The sequence below is a fragment of the Trachypithecus francoisi genome, unplaced genomic scaffold, assembly GCF_009764315.1.
Source record: "Trachypithecus francoisi isolate TF-2019V2 unplaced genomic scaffold, Tfra_2.0 Contig01676, whole genome shotgun sequence".
Lineage (NCBI taxonomy): Eukaryota > Metazoa > Chordata > Mammalia > Primates > Cercopithecidae > Trachypithecus > Trachypithecus francoisi.
In genome coordinates, this window is record NW_022681448.1 from 1,271,796 (window position 1) to 1,291,277 (window position 19,482).

At 43.5% G+C, this 19,482-nt stretch overlaps 1 protein-coding gene across 1 annotated transcript in view; it reads right to left on the bottom strand.

Annotated features, from left to right (window-relative positions):
* Nucleotides 1–1,278: 1,278 nt before the first annotated feature.
* TPTE2 (transmembrane phosphoinositide 3-phosphatase and tensin homolog 2) overlaps nucleotides 1,279–19,482 on the bottom strand; it is a 126,150-nt gene continuing 107,946 nt past the window's right edge. Inside the window, 8 exon segments of the mRNA XM_033197146.1 lie at nucleotides 1,279–1,564; nucleotides 3,652–3,722; nucleotides 5,426–5,518; nucleotides 9,423–9,452; nucleotides 9,454–9,515; nucleotides 11,428–11,533; nucleotides 15,748–15,828; nucleotides 17,877–17,938. Coding sequence (XP_033053037.1) covers nucleotides 1,462–1,564; nucleotides 3,652–3,722; nucleotides 5,426–5,518; nucleotides 9,423–9,452; nucleotides 9,454–9,515; nucleotides 11,428–11,533; nucleotides 15,748–15,828; nucleotides 17,877–17,938 — 608 coding nt within the window. The 3' untranslated portion in view covers nucleotides 1,279–1,461.

A 19,482-nucleotide genomic window follows, 5' to 3' on the forward strand; every position in this document is an offset into this window, starting at 1 on the left:
TTGGCTCCTGGCCGGTTGCTGCCTTCCATGCCCACCACGGCTCAGGGCTCTGCCCTCCTCTGTGCCCCTCTGGTACCCACAGCCCTTGTATCAAGTATTGTTCTGTTTCCACTCAAAAATTAAAAAGCTCTTATGGCAAACTCCAGACATTGAGCTGCTGACGTGGGTGGTCCGAGCGGTTAGTGTGCTGGTTACAAAGCTGCTGTGCTGGAGAGGTTTGCCCTGAACTCTCAAACCCTGTATTTTCATGAACTGCTGCTGCTTTTAGTGCTTTCTGTAGAGTGCAGGGTTTTCAGAAATGAGTATATCGTGTGTGAGCAGTGACACTTGTCTTACCAGTTGTTACCTTTCATTTCCTGATGAACTCATCTTGGTCTAGATTGTTGAGGGCCTTGCCAATAAAAGGAAAATCATTCAAATAAGAATAATGTCAATAAAGCCAAAATAGAACGTTTTCAAGGATAATCACGGCCTGAAGATACAGTGGCAAAAAAGGTATTTTGAATAAAGTAACACCCACAGGCTGGGCATGGTGGCTCATGCCTGTAATACCAGCACCTTGGGAGGCTGAGGCAGGCAGATTGCTTGAGTTCAGGAATTTGAGCCTAGCCCGGGCAACAATGCCAAAACCTCATCTCTACTAAAAATACAAAAAATTAGCCGGGTGTGCTGGCATGTGCCTATAGTTCCAGCTACTCGGGAGGCTGAGGCGGGAGAATCACCTAAGCCTGGGAGGTTGAGGCTGCAGTGAACCAAGATCACACCACTGCACTCCAGTCTCGACAATCAGAGTGAGATGCTGTCTCAAAAAATAAAAAATACAAATAAAAACTTTGTTAAAAAAAAAGGGCCGGGCGCGGTGGCTCAAGCCTGGCTCAGCACTTTGGGAGGCCGAGACGGGCGGATCACGAGGTCAGGAGATCGAGACCATCCTGGCGAACACGGTGAAACCCCGTCTCTACTAAAAAGTACAAAAAACTAGCCGGGCGACGTGGCGGCGCCTGTAGTCCCAGCTACCGGGGAGGCTGAGACAGGAGAATGGCGTGAACCCGGGAGGCGGAGCTTGCAGTGAGCTGAGATCTGGCCACAGCACTCCAGCCTGGGTGACAGAGCGAGACTCCATCTCAAAAAAAAAAAAAAAAAAAAAAAAAAGAAAGTTCTATTTCAAAGTTCTTCAAAATGATGCCGAATGTTCCTGCATACTGTGTTCCAAATTTATGTAAATACAAGATGAAAACTGTGAAGTATGTGCCTTCAAAAAAGAAAAGAAAACTAACATTTTACCTATATATATTTAATAGGTTTATCAAGAACATATGTAAACATATATAAATATAGATATATCATCAAGGAAGATTTAGGACATGAACATGTGGCAGGGGTTGGAAAGAACGTAATTCTTTCCCAGAAGGGGAAGGGGGAACTATACTCAATCGGATCCAGCTACAACGTAATTGTAAGTCACTTCTCACCAAAAAGTACCTCCACTGCAAATTGTAGTGGATAAATTTTCCATGTTTTTTGCTTATGTGGAGTATCCAATTCATTTCTTGGTAGATAAAGCCTAAGAATAGAAAAAATATATATTACCTTTTCTACTGGGGCTAACCGAAAAGCCACGCAGTTGGGTACCCACATTAGAGCTGGAAGAAACAAAAAAAGAACCTCGTCATGAATAGAATCTCAGCCCCTTTTTTGTGTCTCAGTTGGCTTCTTCCACCTTTTTAGTGAGACTTAAAAATACTTTAATCTTCAGCAACACATGAGTAACACATGCTGACTCTCTTACCATTGCTTTATATGGAATTAATGACATCCAAGTTTAATAAAATATCTCCATTTCTAAATGGGACAGATATCAGTCAGGACAGACATGAATGAAAACCCAGTAATAAACTACTGTATCTCTTTTAATTTATGTGTGAGGTTTGCAATTTTTTGAATTTTTACAATCAGACCTTGGAAATGACCTTGAGCAGTAGGATATAACTCCCACATTCTGAGCATTCCAATAACGGAACACTAGGCATGAATTGGTTAACCCATTTATGCCTAGTGTTCTAAATGACAGAAGTTAGCGTTTTTGGCTAAACAACAATCTCCTAAGTAACAAAAACAGGTTTACCAAGTAGTACGTGAATTAAATGTTACAGAAATCTTTAGAAATTTATATAAAAGTAAGAATAAACGTGATCTAGCTTATCACTTCTCCAAAATGAACACTGTGTTTTAAAGGAAAAAAACTATCCTTTAGCAAGAACCCCTTTTGAGGAGCAGCATCAAATGAAGCTCCACCCGGCTCTCACTTTGAGGACTTTGCTCACGTCAGAAGAAAAAGCTTATTGTTTGTATGCATCCCAAAAAAACACTTGTAAAAAATTTCCATCAAATCCAAAGTTCACTGTATCAAAAGCCATGAAATGTTTTGCATTGCAAGTGTGGAGGCCAGAGGTTTAATTTACCGTTGCCTTGCTGGACTTAAGGAGTTACTAGATCCAGTTCACATTTGAAGAAAAGATTAGCACTGGATGTAACAATAACTATCAATTCATGCCACATATAATCATAGCCACTTCTTCAATTCTGACCTACATCATTTACAAAAATTTTGTCCTTTTGTATTGAAGAGTATGGTTGACACAAAAAAAATCTCAATTTTTCACCATCACAGAACAAGTGCTACTTACAGTGGAGAACTTCTAGACTAAGAAATGAGTTTCCAAATATGGTAGAAGGTTTTTTGGAACAATAATCTCCAAGCCCAATTAATGATTTTTCAGAAAGTTTTCCCAATTCAGTTTTTAGAAATCCACATTGAAATGGCTATTTAAATAGACTATTACTTAATGATATTTTTTAGCTGTATTCCTTAATACTGTGTCTTGTAACTTCTCCTAGATATAAGTGTGTCAGTCAGCTTTTCAGCTAGCTGAAGCCTCCCTAGGTCCTGCCTCACTTTAGCACAAAATTTGGTGGTGGTTCGTCATTGATAAATCAGCACCTACTGACAGGGACCTGCCATACTGAAGGCGCTGAGCAGACTCATATTGAACTTCTCTTTTTTTTTTTTTTTTTTGAGACGGAGTCTCACTGTGTCGCCCAGGCTGGAGTGCAGTGGCGCGATCTCGGCTCACTGCAAGCTCCGCCTCCCGGGTTCATGCCATTCTCCTGCCTCAGCCTCCGAGTAGCTGGGACTACAGGCGCCCGCCACCGCGCCCGGCTAGTTTTTTGTATTTTTAGTAGAGACGGGGTTTCACCGTGTTAGCCAGGAGGGTCTCGATCTCCTGACCTCGTGATCCGCCCGCCTCGGCCTCCCAAAGTGCTGGGATTACAGGCCTGAGCCACGCGCCCGGCCCTGAACTTCTCTAAGAGGAATTTTCTACCACACTTAAGATCTGATTATAATACTTTGAATTCATAACACAGTCCTATGGCATGGACCTTGAGGATACTGCAACAGTGGGTCTCAAGAACAAACGTATTCTTAAAATAACCAAAGTAAGAGGAGTAAGGCAATGAACAATGGTGGTTCAAGGATTTTTTGCTTTCTATAAATTAAGTTTATGACAACCAGCAAAAGACTTGCCATTACACTTTATGCATAGACATTGAAGATTAGGCTGTTTCTATGGGTTTATATTATATTCATACCTGTTACTTTGAATAAAAGATGTGTTGAACCAGAAGAAAAATGGACAATTGTCATAGTATTTAGGAAGACTCTAAAAAGGAAAAAAAAAATTTCAAAGTAAAACTGATACCAAGAACTAATCATTCCAAAGAAATTAAAGTTCCTTCCTTTATTCCTTTTTGTTTTTTTTTTTTTTTTTTTTTTTTTTTTGAGACGGAGTCTCGCTCTGTCGCCCAGGCTGGAGTGCTGTGGCCGGATCTCGGCTCACTGAAAGCTCCGCCTCCCGGGTTCACGCCATTCTCCTGCCTCAGCCTCCCGAGCAGCTGGGACTACAGGCGCCCGCCACCTCGCCCGGCTAGTTTTTTGTATTTTTAGTAGAGACGGGGTTTCACCGTGTTAGCCAGGATGGTCTCGATCTCCTGACCTCGTGATCCACCCGACTCGGCCTCCCAAAGTGCTGGGATTACAGGCTTGAGCCACCGCGCCCGGCCCCTTTATTCCTTTATATATTTATCAAACAATTATAACCATTAAATGTGTAGCACTCTGCAATCTATAACAATATACTCAAGACACAAAGGAGGAGGCTTGAAGAAAATGCTATTGTATTCTCTTGCTGTTTGTATCAACATTTTCAAGGAATAGTATTTTTCCCATGATAGGTATTTAACTTAAATGCTGATATTTGAATCTGGTTTCAATAGTGCCAAACAGACTCTGCTAAGGACCTGTGCCTACAGATACCCAAGTATATTGTAGTGAATTCTACAATTTTTTTGTTGCCTCAGCGTCCCTTTTAAATATAAATTAGACTTTCTGATATTAGAAGTGGGGTTCAGTCACCCTCAGCAGTTTCCAGTTCACCACTTCCCAGTTTCTCCATGTGACTGATCCTGATATCTGCCTCATACAACCTTCTCCTGGTGACCACTTCATCATGGGACAGCTAGATATAACCTACTTGACTCAACCCACAGACCCCCATGCTCTGCAGGGACCATGTGGATATATCAGTGACTCCTGGCTGCTTGCATTAAGCCAAATTAGACCTCCCCACAGGAAACCTGCTCAGGTAGCACCTTACGTCCCAATAAAGGCTTCCACTCTCAGGTCCCTCCTCCTCTCTCGCTACTGCTCCCCACCCATCAGTCGAGCACAGGTCCCCCTTCCAGTTGGCCCTGCAAAGCATGTTGCCCTCTTCTCTCTGGAATTAATAAAAAACTGCTTTGGTTATTTCATGTGTTATATTATGCTGCCTTCTCTGTTTCACCCAGCTGAGTCACCCAAACCTAACTCTCTTTCCATTCAGTGCTCACAGCTACTCGGGAGGCTGAGGTGGGAGGATTGCTTGAGCCCAGGAGGTTGAAGCTACAGTTAGCTATGATCACGCCACTGCACTCCAGCCTGAGTGACAGAGTGAGACCCTGTCTCAATTTCTTAATTTTTTAAAAAAGGTGCAAAACAAAACGTAATCATTGCTATGCAGTAAAACATACCTTTTGTTTTTTTTGGGTTTTTTTTAGCATCTTGGCTTTTACTTTTTTTGTTTATTTTGTATGTTTTGTATTTGAGAATACATGTAAATTTAGAAAAATGTAGACAATTTACAATTTAGAAAAAAACAAATGAACAAAAACTATTTACATTACATATGCTCCTTTAAAAAAATTTGTTATAGATCTGATTTATTGTTTTGCTCCCCCTCCCTTGTTGGGAATTGTAGTAAAGCAAATCTTAAATAAAATCATTAGACCAGACAAGAACAATGGCAGAGGCTATTTTGTGATCACTCACCGAAGAGAAAAACTGTACCTTCACGTCGTCATACAGAGGGGGACCGTTGAATACATCAATTAACACTCTGTCTGTTTCAATGTCAGGCAGTATCTGTGAATGAACACATGGAATTGAGAACTACAAACCTAGATAATGGTAACAATGCAGTTCCTTTTCACTTATCATGACGTCCTATATTTATCAAGTATTTTGGTTTCACAGCCCAATCACCATATGTATAAATAATTATGAATAACCTTTTCTAGTTGCAATACTGTTGTTTATATGTGTGTGTGTGTGTGTTTTGTTTTTTGAGACAGAGTCTCACTGTCACCCAGGCTGAAGTGCTGTGGTGTGATCTTGGCTCACTGCAAACTCTGCCTCCCAGGTTCAAGTGATTCTTGTGCCTCAGCCTCCCGAGTAGCTGGGACTAGAGGCACATGCCACAACACCCAGCTAATTTTTGAATTTTTAGTAGAGATGGGGTTTCACTCTATTGGCCAGCCTGGTCTCAAACTCCTGGCTTCAAGTGATCTGCCCGCCTGGGCCTCCCAAAGTGCTAGATTACAGGCATGAGCCACTGCACCCGACCTGTTGTTAATGTCTTTTAAAGGCCAACATGTTTGAGAGAGACCATGAGACACTTTTTTTTTTGAGACAGTCTCACTGTCACCAGGCTGGAGTGCAGTGGCATGATCTCAGCTCACTGCAACTTCCACCTCCCGGGTTCAAGTGATTCTCCAGCCTCAGCCTCCCAAGTAGCTGGGACTACAGGCATGTGCCACCACATCCAACTAATTTTTGTATTTTTAGTAGAGATGGGGTTTCACCATGTTGGCCAGGATGGTCTCGATCTCTTGACCTCGTGATCCACCCGCCCCGGCCTCCCAAAGTGCCGGGATTACAGGCGTGAGCCACCGTGCTCGGCCATGAGCCACTTTTCCAAAGTGCTTCACTTTTAAAAAGCATTGGATTTTCTATTAGACTTTAATCAATTAAATGTTATTGTTTAACATGTGTCATTTGATGTTCATGTGTTAGGGCCTTTTTTGAGAATACATTAAGAAGCTCAATTTTAAAGCTAGCATTGACATTCAAAAAGCAAAGTGTAATTCATCATGGTTTTTTATTTTCTAAATTTAAAAAATAACAACGGGGGTCTGTAACACTTGGAGGTTGGGCCTGTACGCCCCTCCCAAGGGAGGGGGAGAGTAGGGTCCCCCTGCTCATCATGTTTTATCAGAACTCGTGTGTTTGTCAATGGGATCTTTGAACTTGACCAATGCAGGCTGCTGGATGGAGTGACCAAAGATAGGTCAAGTTTTGGAATGAATGACTTTGAAGCTATATTATTTCTTTGACTCACTCTCATGTAAATAATGGCACCCACAATAGGAAAGGTCTATGGGAGGCCCTGTGAAAAACACAAAAGGAGGTGCAGACTCAGTTGGCCCCTTCAGGGAGCTGTACACATAAGAAACAAGAGCAGACTGGTACACAACTGAACCTGATGATAAAGACTGGGTTTGCTGTTAGTCACTACTGGGGGCTAGTTAACAGAAGGTGCAGAATGTGAAAATTTCATTAAGAAGGTAGAAACTGAATTGGGAATGAAGCAGTTTAGATACAGGAAGAAGAGCTCTGAAAATAGAATCCAGTTCAAACGGAGGGAAAAAGACCAGCAATAACACAAGGTAGAAATTACAAACATGGGCCGGGCGCGGTGGCTCCCGTCTGTGATCCCAGCACTTTGGGAGGCCGGCACGGTGGCTCCTGCCTGTGATCTCAGCACTTTGGGAGGCTGGGGTGGGTGGATCACCTGAGGTCGGGAGTTTGAGACCAGCCTGACCAACACAGAGAAACCCCCGTCTCTACTGAAAATACAAAATTAGCCAGGCGTGGTGGCGCATGCCTGTAATCCCAGCTACTTGGGAGGCTGAGGCAGGAGAATCGCTTGAACCCGGGAGGCGGAGGTTGTGGTGAGCCGAGATTGTGCCAGTGCACTCCAGCCTGGGCAACAATAACGAAACTCTGTCTCAAAAAAATGAAAAAAACTGGGAAAACAACAACAACAACGTCGGGCAGTGTGGCTCACGTTTCTAATTCCAGCACTTTGCAAGGCTGAGGTGGGCAGGCTGCTTGAGCCCAGGGGTCTGAAACCAGCCTGGGCAACATAGCAAGTCCCAGCCTCTACAAAAAATTTTTTTTAAAAAGTGGGGGATTGCTTGAGCTCAGGAGGTTGAGGCTGTAGTGAGCCATCATCATGCCACTGTGCTACAGCCTGGGTGACAGAATGAGACCCTGGCTCAACAACTAACTAACTAAATTAGAGCTGTGTTCCAAGAGCCAAAAGGGATGAGCCAGTTTATTTGGAATGAAGTCTGCTGGTCAAGCTACTAATGGAAAAAAGCTCAGGTATTACGTTAGGGCTATCATATCTTAAGAGCTCAAGAGCCAAGGGAATAAGAGTAAAGGTGTTGAAAAACACGGTGGGGCATTTCCTATGGGATAGAGAGGCCTGATAATTATCACACATAACACTTATTTAGTGATTTATAGTTTACAAAGAAACTTTCTATATATTATCTAATTTAATTCCCATTACACTTGAGATGTGATATTGATTTGACAGATAAGGACACTGAGCGAAAGGTGTGAACTGGCTCTGACCACGGGCACACAGTGTGTCTTTTGCTTGACCTACAATTTTTCACAGTCAGAGCAGTATTTCAGGATGCATATTTCAGGACTCTATACATTGCATTATATAAGGAGAAAGAAAGGGTAAGGAGACCCCTGCAGACATCCAGGCATGAGCAAAGGAGATTCTGGACAATGAGTGGCAGTGAGAACAGAAAGGAAGGAGAACACAGAAAACTGTCAGAGGCATCATCTACAGAGATTGATGACTGACTGGATTTAGGGGGCCGAGGCAAAGAGAATCAAAGCCCAATGCCTGAGTGGAAGAATGCTGGTGCCATTTGCAGAAGCAGAGAGAAAGCTCATTGATCATTCAGACTGGCTGATGCATTTGAGTCGGAGTGGAAACTGTTCATGTTGTAGCTCCTGCATCTACAACTCAGTGGGCGCTCCTAAATATCTGTTCAGTAAATGAACAAGTAACAGTTGAAGCAAAGGGAATGGGTCATTCTTTCAGAATAAAGCATTGCTAAGAACAGAAAGCAAAGGTCAGGCCTGGGTGAATGCCCTCAGGCGGGAGAGGCCAAAAAAAGTGGCTGGCGGAGAGGGGAGGGGGTGGCAGGGGACAGGGTCAGTAATAGGAGAATTTGAGACAAAGGCCTGGGTAGGAATTCTAAAAGTTTATGGTTATTAGACCATGAAGGATGCTTTCTTACTATTTCAGAAAAGGTATATAGTTTTAGGCATTTCTTCATTGCAGCAAAACATTGACTACCAGGTTCCTTTTGCTTTGGATAAAGAGGTCCCTCCTCAGTTCATTCACTCTTGTATTGTTTCTCACAGGGTCATCCCACAGAACCTCTGAGTTGGAATCACGTGGGATATTGCTAAGTCCATAGATTCCTGGGCCCCATTCCAGATTTCCCGAATCATACTTTGGGGGGACAGCCTAGGAATGTAAATCTTTACAAGCTCTTTGGTGGTTTTCATGCACACTAAAATTTTAGAATCAGTGCTATATAATAAAAGAAAATGACTGAGAAGAAGAGAATTGGCTAAAAATGACTGGATATGTAAATTAAAATCCTTAATACACTCCTGGGAACATGCTCAGCATTTGTAGAAGTGTGAAAGGCAAAGCAACACTGAACAGAAATAAATTCTGGAAAGCACCCTGAGAAAACTGTTTTGAGCAAACAGGTTAATTTCTCTCTGGTTTGCATCCAAACCCAGTGACACCAAGTTGATGGTAACCAGAAGGCGTTACGGAATTTCTTTATGGTGAGTGATAGTTTAGGGAGGTGAACATTGCTGGTTTGACATTCAGCCTTAAAACAAACATCAGATTTTTTTCAATTCACATGTTTTCTCTTACCGAACAACTTCCCAATGAAGTACTGGAAAAACACAACTTTTTTCTCCATTACTATTTGGACTTTTAGATCACATACATCACCTGTTTCAACACCTAAATGAAATTATAAAGGTAGGTTGGTTAGCGTGAAGATCAATATGTCTCACTAATTAACATCATGGATTGAAAAGAGAAAACATTATCCAAGCTAACAATCTATCAGTAGTTACTTATTTGGTCTTGCATGGATTTTGTCTTTGAAAGACAAGGTTTCAAGCCAAGTTCTGTCTCCTAAAGCGGATTTTATAAGACTGGAGAAGAGAAAAAAATACCTATAGTTCAGCTTCAAAGACTTAGAATCTCATCACTTTATCTTTCCAGAAAAAATATTTAGGGAAGGTAGGCCAGGTACGGTGGCTCACGCCTATAATCCTAGCACTTTGGGAGGGCAAGGTGGGTGGATTACTTGAGGTCAGGAGTTCTAAATTACCCTGGCCAAGATGGTGAAACCCCATCTCTATTAAAAATACAAAAATTAGCCAGGCGTGGTGACACATGCCTGTAATCCTAGTTACTCAGGAGGCTGAGACAGGAGAATTGCTTGAACCCGGGAGGCAGAGGTTGCAGTGAGCCGAGATCACACCACTGCACTGCAGCCTGGGTGACAGAACAAGACTCTGTCTCCAAAAAAAAAAAAGAAAAAGAAAAAGAAAATTCAGGGAAGGTGACTTGCAACCTTTCTTGCTAATGTGTGGCTTTCTTCAGACTTCTGATCATAATGATTCTTAATAATAAATACTGTAGTTCAACTACTTTGGCCCTACTTTAAGGCCAGTTCCTGATGCAATCTCTATAAAAATATAGGATAGTTATATCCAAAAATTCCCGTGGTGTTCAGTATATATTTATAGACAAAGGATTTTTTGTTCCTTTTCTTCAATTCAAATGACCCACTTCCGTTAGCATTTCCTCAAAGACTTGGTTTCTCAGCCAATTAATTTTTTTATTGCTTGCCTCTCAACTCGACATTAATTTTAATTCAAATATGTACAAAACTAAAGGTAGAAAATTAAAACAAATATCTTAATAAACTAGTGTATTAACTATCTTTGATAGATCATCTCATATGCTGTTTGTTTTCTTTTCATTTAATTTTGTTTTCACTAACACCATGATATTCATTTGTCAGTTTCTTGCCTCAGTTCCCGCTTTCCCATTCCAGGTGCAGAACTTCTTTCTATTGATGTCGACCAGTAATCAGTGAAATGTAGAACTAAACTCAGAAGGCTAAAAATCCTAGGCTGTCTGTGTGGACACCAGCATCCTGGCACCTTGGCACCATAGCACCTATAGCACCCAGGACTGGCACCATCTCAGGTCCACAAGCTGGCTGCTAGAAGAGGTTTGCCTTAGGGGATCCGAAGCATAGCCTCCCTGCTACCTCTCTGGCAGCGGGAGTGGTGAGGCTCCATCCCTTCCACGCAGACACATCCTGCTTTCCCACCTCCCCTGAGTGTAAGCTGTGAGTGAGAGGGTTACAGATGGAGGAGACAGGGGAAAGGGAGAGCCCAAAGTGATGAGAAAAAAATATGCCTCTAAAAGAAGGTGAGAAAACGATACGAGCTGGAGACACCTTCACCAAGACAAACTCTGAACTAGAGGTGGTTTGAGAAATAAGCAGTCTCGAGGGCACATGGTCCTCCTCCTCCCTCATCAGAGGCTCACTCTGCCCTGAAAATTCCACCCTGCGTTGAGACCAGAGGAGCAAGGAGAACGAGAGAGATGGGAAGGGGTTAAGTTCCCCAAACTGGTGATGGAAAAGAAAAAGTGAAGAACATCGAAGGGCTGGCAATCAATGGGCAATTGCAGGAGGAGGGGCATACAGGAGGAGGAGATCACGTGTGAGGACATGTAAGATGACAGGTGAGAGTCAGATCACTGGTATGTACAACTATGAGCGAAACCCTCCCAGAGTGGGAACACTGGCCCTCCTGCCCAATCCTTCAATTATACATAAAGCACTTACCACGAATCGAATAAATAATCAATCTTTTTATAAAGAGTATCCGTCTTGGAGGGAGATTCCAGTTGTAGAGATGTTTCACTTGTGCAAAATATCTAACATATCTATTCTGAAAAGCAACAGAAACCTTACTTTAAGTGGAGATTGAAAAGTCTAAAGTCTGCATTCTTTTTTTTTTTTTTGCATAAAGCTTGTTAAGGGAGGTAAGTAATTAAGAAAACATTTACTGGATGCCATTATATAACCAGGCATTTTTCGGGATGCTGCCTCACAACTATCTACCTTGAGGGAAAAATACTGAATTCAGAGCAATGGGGAAGTAACAAGGATGCAGCCAGGTCCTGTTTATAGGCTGCCTATGGTGGAGACAGCATCTAATCAGCACAACAAAACAGTTACAGCATCGTCAGTGTCCAGAGAGAAGCTTAGCTGTGACTGAGTTGGAGGAAGGCTTGCGGTTTGGTGAAGAGCAGCTTCCTGGGCATGAGAGAAGACGGTATAAGTGAAAACTCCAGAGGATACCTCCATACCTCAAGCAGATTTCCTGTCATTCTTCTCTGGTTCCTGACAACTAGAATTTCTTCACTTTGCATTTCCTCAGTTCTGTTTTCACAAGGAAGCCCTGGAATTCTCTTAGCCTTGTCCTTTCCCTGGGGCAAGCTGTTCACAATGGCTTTCCCCTGAATCTTTCTTCAAGGCATTGAAGAGCTCTGGTCCTGAATCAACTGGTTCAGAATTCAAAAGTTGGCCATCATGGTGGCTCCCGCCTGTAATCCCAGCACTTTGGGAGGCCGAGGTGGATGGATCACCTGGCATCAGGAGATTGAGACCAGCCTCGCCAACAGGGTGAAACCCTGTCTCTACTAAAAGTACAAAAATAGGCCATGTGTGGTGATGGGCCCCTATAATCCCATCACCCGGGAGGTTGAGGCAGGAGAATCGCGTGAACCCAAGAGGTCAAGGTTGCAGTGAGCTGAGATTGCACCAGTGCACTCCAGTCTGGGCGACAGAACTAGACTCTATCTCAAAAATTAAAAACAAAACAAAACTCATAAGTTCACAGACTATTCCTTACCCATTGGGAAATGTTCGTTAAAGTAACTAACCCATTGGGAAATGTTCATTAAAGTAACTAACTGCCATACTTTCCTTTAGAAAGGGCCAGTCATGAGGAAGGCTCATGAAAGTTCTTAACTTAGGAGTAGATGTAGTCAGTAGAATGGCCCACAGCGCAGGATCAGAATGTGATGGTGTCTGAGAATCACCAGCAGACACAGAGGGCACTCTGTCCTAAGGTCTTGCCAACAGAGCTCTCAAACGTGCAGCTGAGTCCCGTGTTGCTTTTCAGCGAATCAGAGAAGATTCAGTTGCAGCCTTTGTTGTGCTAGTTTTGGACTAAAGTTAGGGAAACTATGCAGGACTGTAGAAGAAATGGGGATGGGGAGATGTGTGGGGAGAGCTGCTGAAGGAGCTCCATCTAGCATCCCCTTAGCTTCTGCCACTAGATTCTCCACCTTTCCCTAAGGGCTGTAAACCACCAGGGCCCTCAAGCTGCTTGTACTCCCATGCTTCCTTCTCCTACAACCTAAGACAACATGGACTTGTAGTAGAAATTAATACAACCAACACATAGGAGGCACTCACTACAAACAAAGAAGATACTATGAGAAAAGGGTGGAAAGATGGGTAAGCCACGGGCTTTGCCTTTAAAGGGACACAGAAATCGCCACTTCAATTAACTAGAGAATAACACAAAGTGACGTAGTCCCTAAAAGAAACACAAAGGGCTTTAAGAATTGAAAAAGCAAGAGACGACTGCAGGCTGAGAAGGGAAAGGGACTCTAGGAAAAGAGGCACGAGCAGCGGCACGAGGGTAGGAAGTGTCCACAGGCTGGGAACAGCACAGTCCAAATGTGTGGAGTGTGGGATGTGTGCAGGCACACAGCGGAAGCAAAGGTTGGAAAAGTCAAACTGCGGCTCCTGAGTGCCAGGTTGAAACATGTAGTTTATTGCCATTGGCAGTGGGGACATAGTATGGATTTTGAGCACGGAAATGGCAGGATTAGGGCTGCACTTCAGTAAATTCACCTATTACTTTTAGCTTAGGGTCTATGACTGTCTTTGTTTTGTTTTGTTTTGGGCTTGGGTGTGGGAGGAAAGTATCAGTGGATAAGGCTGAGTTCTTCTGGCCCAAACTCAAGATTTGGGGACAGTAGTTAGAGTGTTCCTCTAACAGGGCCGAGAGTACTTACTCAGCTCCCACCACTTAAAGAAACGCTCATTTACAGCCACATCCAAATCTATTCAGGAATCCCCAACCCACTCTCACTTCGGTTTCAGGGGCAACATAGAAAAGGCAAAATAAATGAGAGGCTGTGCACAGCACGGGCTTCAGAGACTGACATCTAGATTTCAGTCCTTGATTCAAAAGTTACTTTCTCTGAACCTCAATTTTCTAATTTATAAGATGAGAATCATAGTAGTGCCTACTCATAGAGTTACTGAGAATATTAAATGAGACAGTGAATATATAACTCTTAGAATAGTTCAGCAAAGTCTAGAATGTTATAAATGCTATAGGATAAACATCCTGGTTTCTGCAATAAACAAATTACAAGTAATAAAAAATGGTAGACCAGCGGATCACGAGGTCAGGAGATCGAGACCATCCTGGCTAATACTGTGAAATCCCGTCTCTACTAAAAAAATACAAAAAACTAGCCGGGTGAGGTGGCCGGCGCCTGTGGTCCCAGCTACTCCGGAGGCTGAGGCAGGAGGATGGCGTGAACCTGGGAGGCGGAGTTTGCAGTGAGCTGAGATCCGGCCACTGCACTCCAGCCTGGGCGGCAGAGCGAGACTCCGTCAAAAAAAAAAAAAAAAAAAAAAAAAAAAAAAAAAAAGGTGAGAAATCTCTGAACTTAGATTCTTTTTTTTTTTTGACACGGAGTTTCACTCTGTCGCCCGGGCTGGAGTGCAGTGGCCGGATCTCAGCTCACTGCAAGCTCTGTCCCCCGGGTTCACGCCATTCTCCTGCCTCAGCCTCCCGAGTAGCTGGGACTACAGGCGCCCGCCACCTCACCCGGCTAGTTTTTTGTATTTTTTTTAGTAGAGACGGGGTTTCACCATGTTAGCCAGGATGGTCTCGATCTCCTGACCTCGTGATCCGCCCGTCTCGGCCTCCCAAAGTGCTGGGATTACAGGCTTGAGCCACCGCGCCCGGCCTGAACTTAGATTCTTAAGAGAGACTTAGGAGACACAGCAACCAAATGAAATATGTGGACTTTGTTTGAATTCTGATCAAACAAACTAAATTTTCAAAGATTTTAAGACAATTTTGGAAACAAACATGGACTACAAATTTGATATTAAGGATTTTTAAGGTATAATATTTTTAGACATGATAAAAAGTGTTAAGGTTTGTTCTTGTTTTAAGAGTACTTAAAGGTCATACTAAAATGCTTGTGGGATAAAATGATCTGACGGCTGAAATTTCCTTTAAAATAACTCAGATTTAGGGAAAGCAAGAGTGGAGAGGGGCTGGGAGGTGTGAGTGGAGTGGGCACAGAATGAATGAAACGTGGCTGGCTGCAGGCTGAAATGACTGTTGCAGCAATGTGATGACTATGTGAGGATATATTGTATGATCCTCTGGACTTTTGTATATGATTAAAATTTTCCATAACAAAATGTTTCTAAAACAAAAAACAGAGTAACAGTGTGGATTTCCTACAGGTGTTATGGGTGTTACATGAGAGATGTGAAAGTGCAATACTGTCTGGTATACGGAAGGGGTTTTGGAAAGTTTATTTTCCCTTTTATTTTCTCTTGTAAAATACACCTTCCCGACACACAGAAAAGACACACACACACACACACACACACACACACACACGTACCAGGAGTCCTCCAAAAACAGTCTTTGTGATGTTTTGCAAGGGTTGAATTGCCCTAGTAAGGGTTTGTGAAGAACTTGGATCTTTTTTACATTGAAATCAAAGGCTGGTGATTTCAGATAAACTTCAGGGTCCTGGAGCCTTGGGTACTGGACCTTCCTACTTTGGGAAAATAATCAACTCCTGAGCTCCGCAAACAATAACCAGGATAGAATAGAAAGCAGGATGCTCTGGGGAGAAGCCAGAGTCCCCAGAATGTGGGCAGCTCCTGAAGCATGACCCTCAGACTCGGGAGGGACCAAGGCCTGTTGCAGGGCACCCAACTGCTGCTGCCTGATCACCAAAGAAGAGTCTAAAATGAAATCAAGTAACAGGTGGCAATCTTAACCCACTCCCCTAAAAAACTCCCACTTTTTAAAAGAAAACTTACCTGAGAAGGAGTTTCTACTCCCTGAAATTTACTGCTGTTGGTTTTATCTGTTCGCCTTTCTCCAAAATAATACAGGCTTTCCTACAAAAGAAAAGGGTACAATCCAACCATGGTTCATTTGCACTCTTTCCTTTCCTATATTAAGTGTTTCTACGCCCACCTTCTTTCCTAAAGTCAGTGATTAGTTTGTTTGTTTTTTGGTCGAGTCTTGCTCTGTAACCCAGACTGGAGTACAGTGGCAGGCAACCTCTGCATCCTGGGTTCAAGCGATTCTACTGCCTCAGCCTTCTGAGTAGCTGGGACTACAGGTGTGTACCACCATGCTCAGCTAATTTTTTGTATTTTTAGTAGAGATGGGGTTTCACCATGTTGGCCAGGCTGCTCTCAAACTCCTGACCTCAAGAGATCCGCCTGCCTCAGCTTCCCAAGTGCTGGGATTAAAGACGTGAGCAACCCGTGCCCGGCCACAGTGATCTTTGGGCAGAGGCTACCCAAAATAACAAATTTAGGACTTCTCTCATTCAAGGATTCACAAATTCATAAAATTTTAGAGCTGGAAAGACCTTAGAAAGCATCTGGTCCAACCCTTCTTTCCATATTACAAATGACAACACTGAGACCAAAAGAAAACCAAGCAATCCGCCCTGGAGATGCTGCAGCCAGTTAGGAGCAGCTCAGGCCTGGAATACAGGTCCCTGGATCTCAGTCTAGGGCTCTGGATCAATAGCTGCCAATGACTTTCAAACCGTTTGGTTTTTTAAGCTGCAATCCCCATTAATAACCCTAGGAGGCGCCCACACACACCAACATTTAAGCCTCTTGGTATTTTCTATTCTGCTCTATTCCACTTTATTTTTAAAAGATGTCAGTTAAGGCCGGGCGCGGTGGCTCAAGCCTGTAATCCCAGCACTTTGGGAGGCCGAGACGGGCGGATCACGAGGTCAGGAGATCGAGACCATCCTGGCGAACACTGTGAAACCCCGTCTCTACTAAAAAATACAAAAAACTAGCCGGGCGAGGTGGCGGGCGCCTGTAGTCCCAGCTACTCGGGAGGCTGAGGCAGGAGAATGGCGTGAACCCGGGAGGCGGAGCTTGCAGTGAGCTGAGATCCGGCCACTGCACTCCAGCCCGGGCGACAGAGCAAGACTCCGTCTCAAAAAAAAAAAAAAAAAAAAAAAAAGATGTCAGTTACAACCCAGTCACTTTATTTTACAACTCACTGATAAATCGTGATCCATAGCTTGAAAAACACCATCTTAGAACTTCCATTTTCAAAATCTGTGTATCTCAAATTAGAGAAAGCAAAGGTGGTGGAACTGGAGTGCTGGGCACTGTGTGTAACCACCACCTCTTCCCGAGACCGTCGGCCAACGACTCAAGCGGAGCTGCTGGGAACGGCAGCATCTCAGCAAGAAAATGGCAGAAAGAAAAATGACTGAGAACTCTGCTTTACGTGGAAACAGCCCACCTTGTCTTATCAGAAATTTCTAGAGGTCACAGACTCCACATGTATTGACTAAGCAAAACCTTTCATTCAGGAGAGGCTTTGAGTTGTGAAATGTTGCTTTTTATCTACCTAAGAGTTGTGAGGACGGTTAAGGCTAGAGTTATCTAATTAAGCTTGATACTATTCTCATGAGGAAGGAAGAAGTCATGGCACTGGCAGGAGTAAGAGCAGGGCCAGGTGAAGTGAGGGAAGCATCTTGATTACTGAATTTTTTTTATCTGTGTAACATGGTTTTACTCCCCTCACCTTAATCCTTCCCCAACAGGTCTTGTCTTTATTAAAATGTTGATATTGTATACATCACAAATTTTTTGCATTAATTTTTATTGTTAAAATATTGCATTAAAATTATTTTAATTATTGCAATTTTTAGCATTCCCTTAGATTTTGCACCTCATTGACCTCACTCTTGTCCCAGCCCAAAGAGATTCTTAAGTCAGCTACTAACTAGTGCATGGTAAACAAGAAAGTATCGAAAACAGAGTTTCTAAACACTGCTTCTCTAATTACAAATTTATTAAGCATCATGACTAAAATAATCATCTTAACGTCCTACCAGTGATGTTTCAGAACTAGCAAACTCAATTATCATAAGACAAAGTTTGTAGAGCATCTTTCATACCTCTGCAGTTAAAAATATTTTGGAGGCAATAAGGAAGGCACAAATCATAGTTCCAGTTCTTCCTAGAAAAGAAAAGAAGTTCAAGGAACACACGTGGTATAAAAATACACTCAGAAATATTCAAGGAGAGCCGGGCACGGTGGCTCAAGCCTGTAATCCCAGCACTTTGGGAGGCCGAGACGGGCGGATCACGAGGTCAGAAGATCGAGACCATCCTGGCTAACACGGTGAAACCCCGTCTCTACTAAAAATACAAAAAACTAGCCAGGTGAGGTGGCGGGCGCCTGTAGTCCCAGCTACTCGGGAGGCTGAGGCAGGAGAATGGCGTAAACCTGGGAGGCGGAGCTTGCAGTGAGCTGAGATCCGGCCACTGCACTCCAGCCCGGGTGACAGAGCAAGACTCCGTCTCAAAAAAAAAGAAAAGAAATATTCAAGGAGTACATTTTAAGTTGATTTTCTTTCTTTTTTTGAGACAGGGTCTTGCTGTGTTACGCAGGCTGGAGTGCAGTCGCACAATCTTGGCTCACTGCAACCTCCGCCTCACAGGTGAAAAATACGCAAATTACATTTACAGTAAAAATATCTCTCACCACCTGTCCACAAAAGGACACGATGAGGTTTTTACTAAATCTATAAGAAAGCAATGAATCATGTCTTTTATAATTTTTTTTGGATAATAGTAAAAAAGAAAAATTCCCAACTCATTTAGTATAATATAACTGATCCCAAAATTGCACAAATACAGTAGAAGATAACTTTACACCAGTCTCACATACAAATGTAGATTTAAAAATATACACATATTTTTAAAGTGAATTCAGCAATGTAGAAACACCATGTAGCAACACCAAGTGCCACTTCTCTTAAGGATGCAAGGATGTTTTTTCCAAGATGGCAGATGACAGGCTTTAGCATGTCTCAGTCATTTGGAAAGAGCAAGCAAGTACCTAAACACCAACTCTGTGAGCTTTAATTCAAGAAAGAAAATGGCAATTCCCGGGAATGATGAAGGACATCCCAGCTCCTGGGGAGGACAAGGCAGGCGAGCAGCCCCATGACAGCACTGGACTGACAGGAGGGTGAGTGGCGCCTCAGTGTGCCAGGCGGACAGCCCCGGGTCTCCTCCTTCCACCGGAGATCCCAGCCGCCGGCAGAGGAAGAGCTTGGAGCTAACCTGAGGCGAGACTTGGAGACTTTTGTCAGAGAAAGACACAGGGAAACGCTGCCGGCATTTTCCCAAACCTGGACTGAGAGCTGGACAGGACTGGGGGATCTTCCCTATCGGGCTCCACCCATCTTGTGCCCCCAGTCCCCTACCCCTGGGCTGAGGAGCGAGCTCCCATTACTGTGCACTCTGGACACCAGCCCATTGCCTGAGGCAACAGAGAGCTCCGCCCAAGAAACAAGGACCAAGCACGGAGCCAGCAGCTCCGGCAACAGCCAGCTCTTACCCATGGCACCATCTACTGGCTTGTAGGTCAAATCACACACGCAAGACAACACCTGCAGACAGAAGGGCACAGGGCTACAGACGCAAAGCCAAAAGACCCTAAAGACCCTACCTAGCATGCTCTACAGTCCACCCCCTAGGGCGGAGGGAACGGGA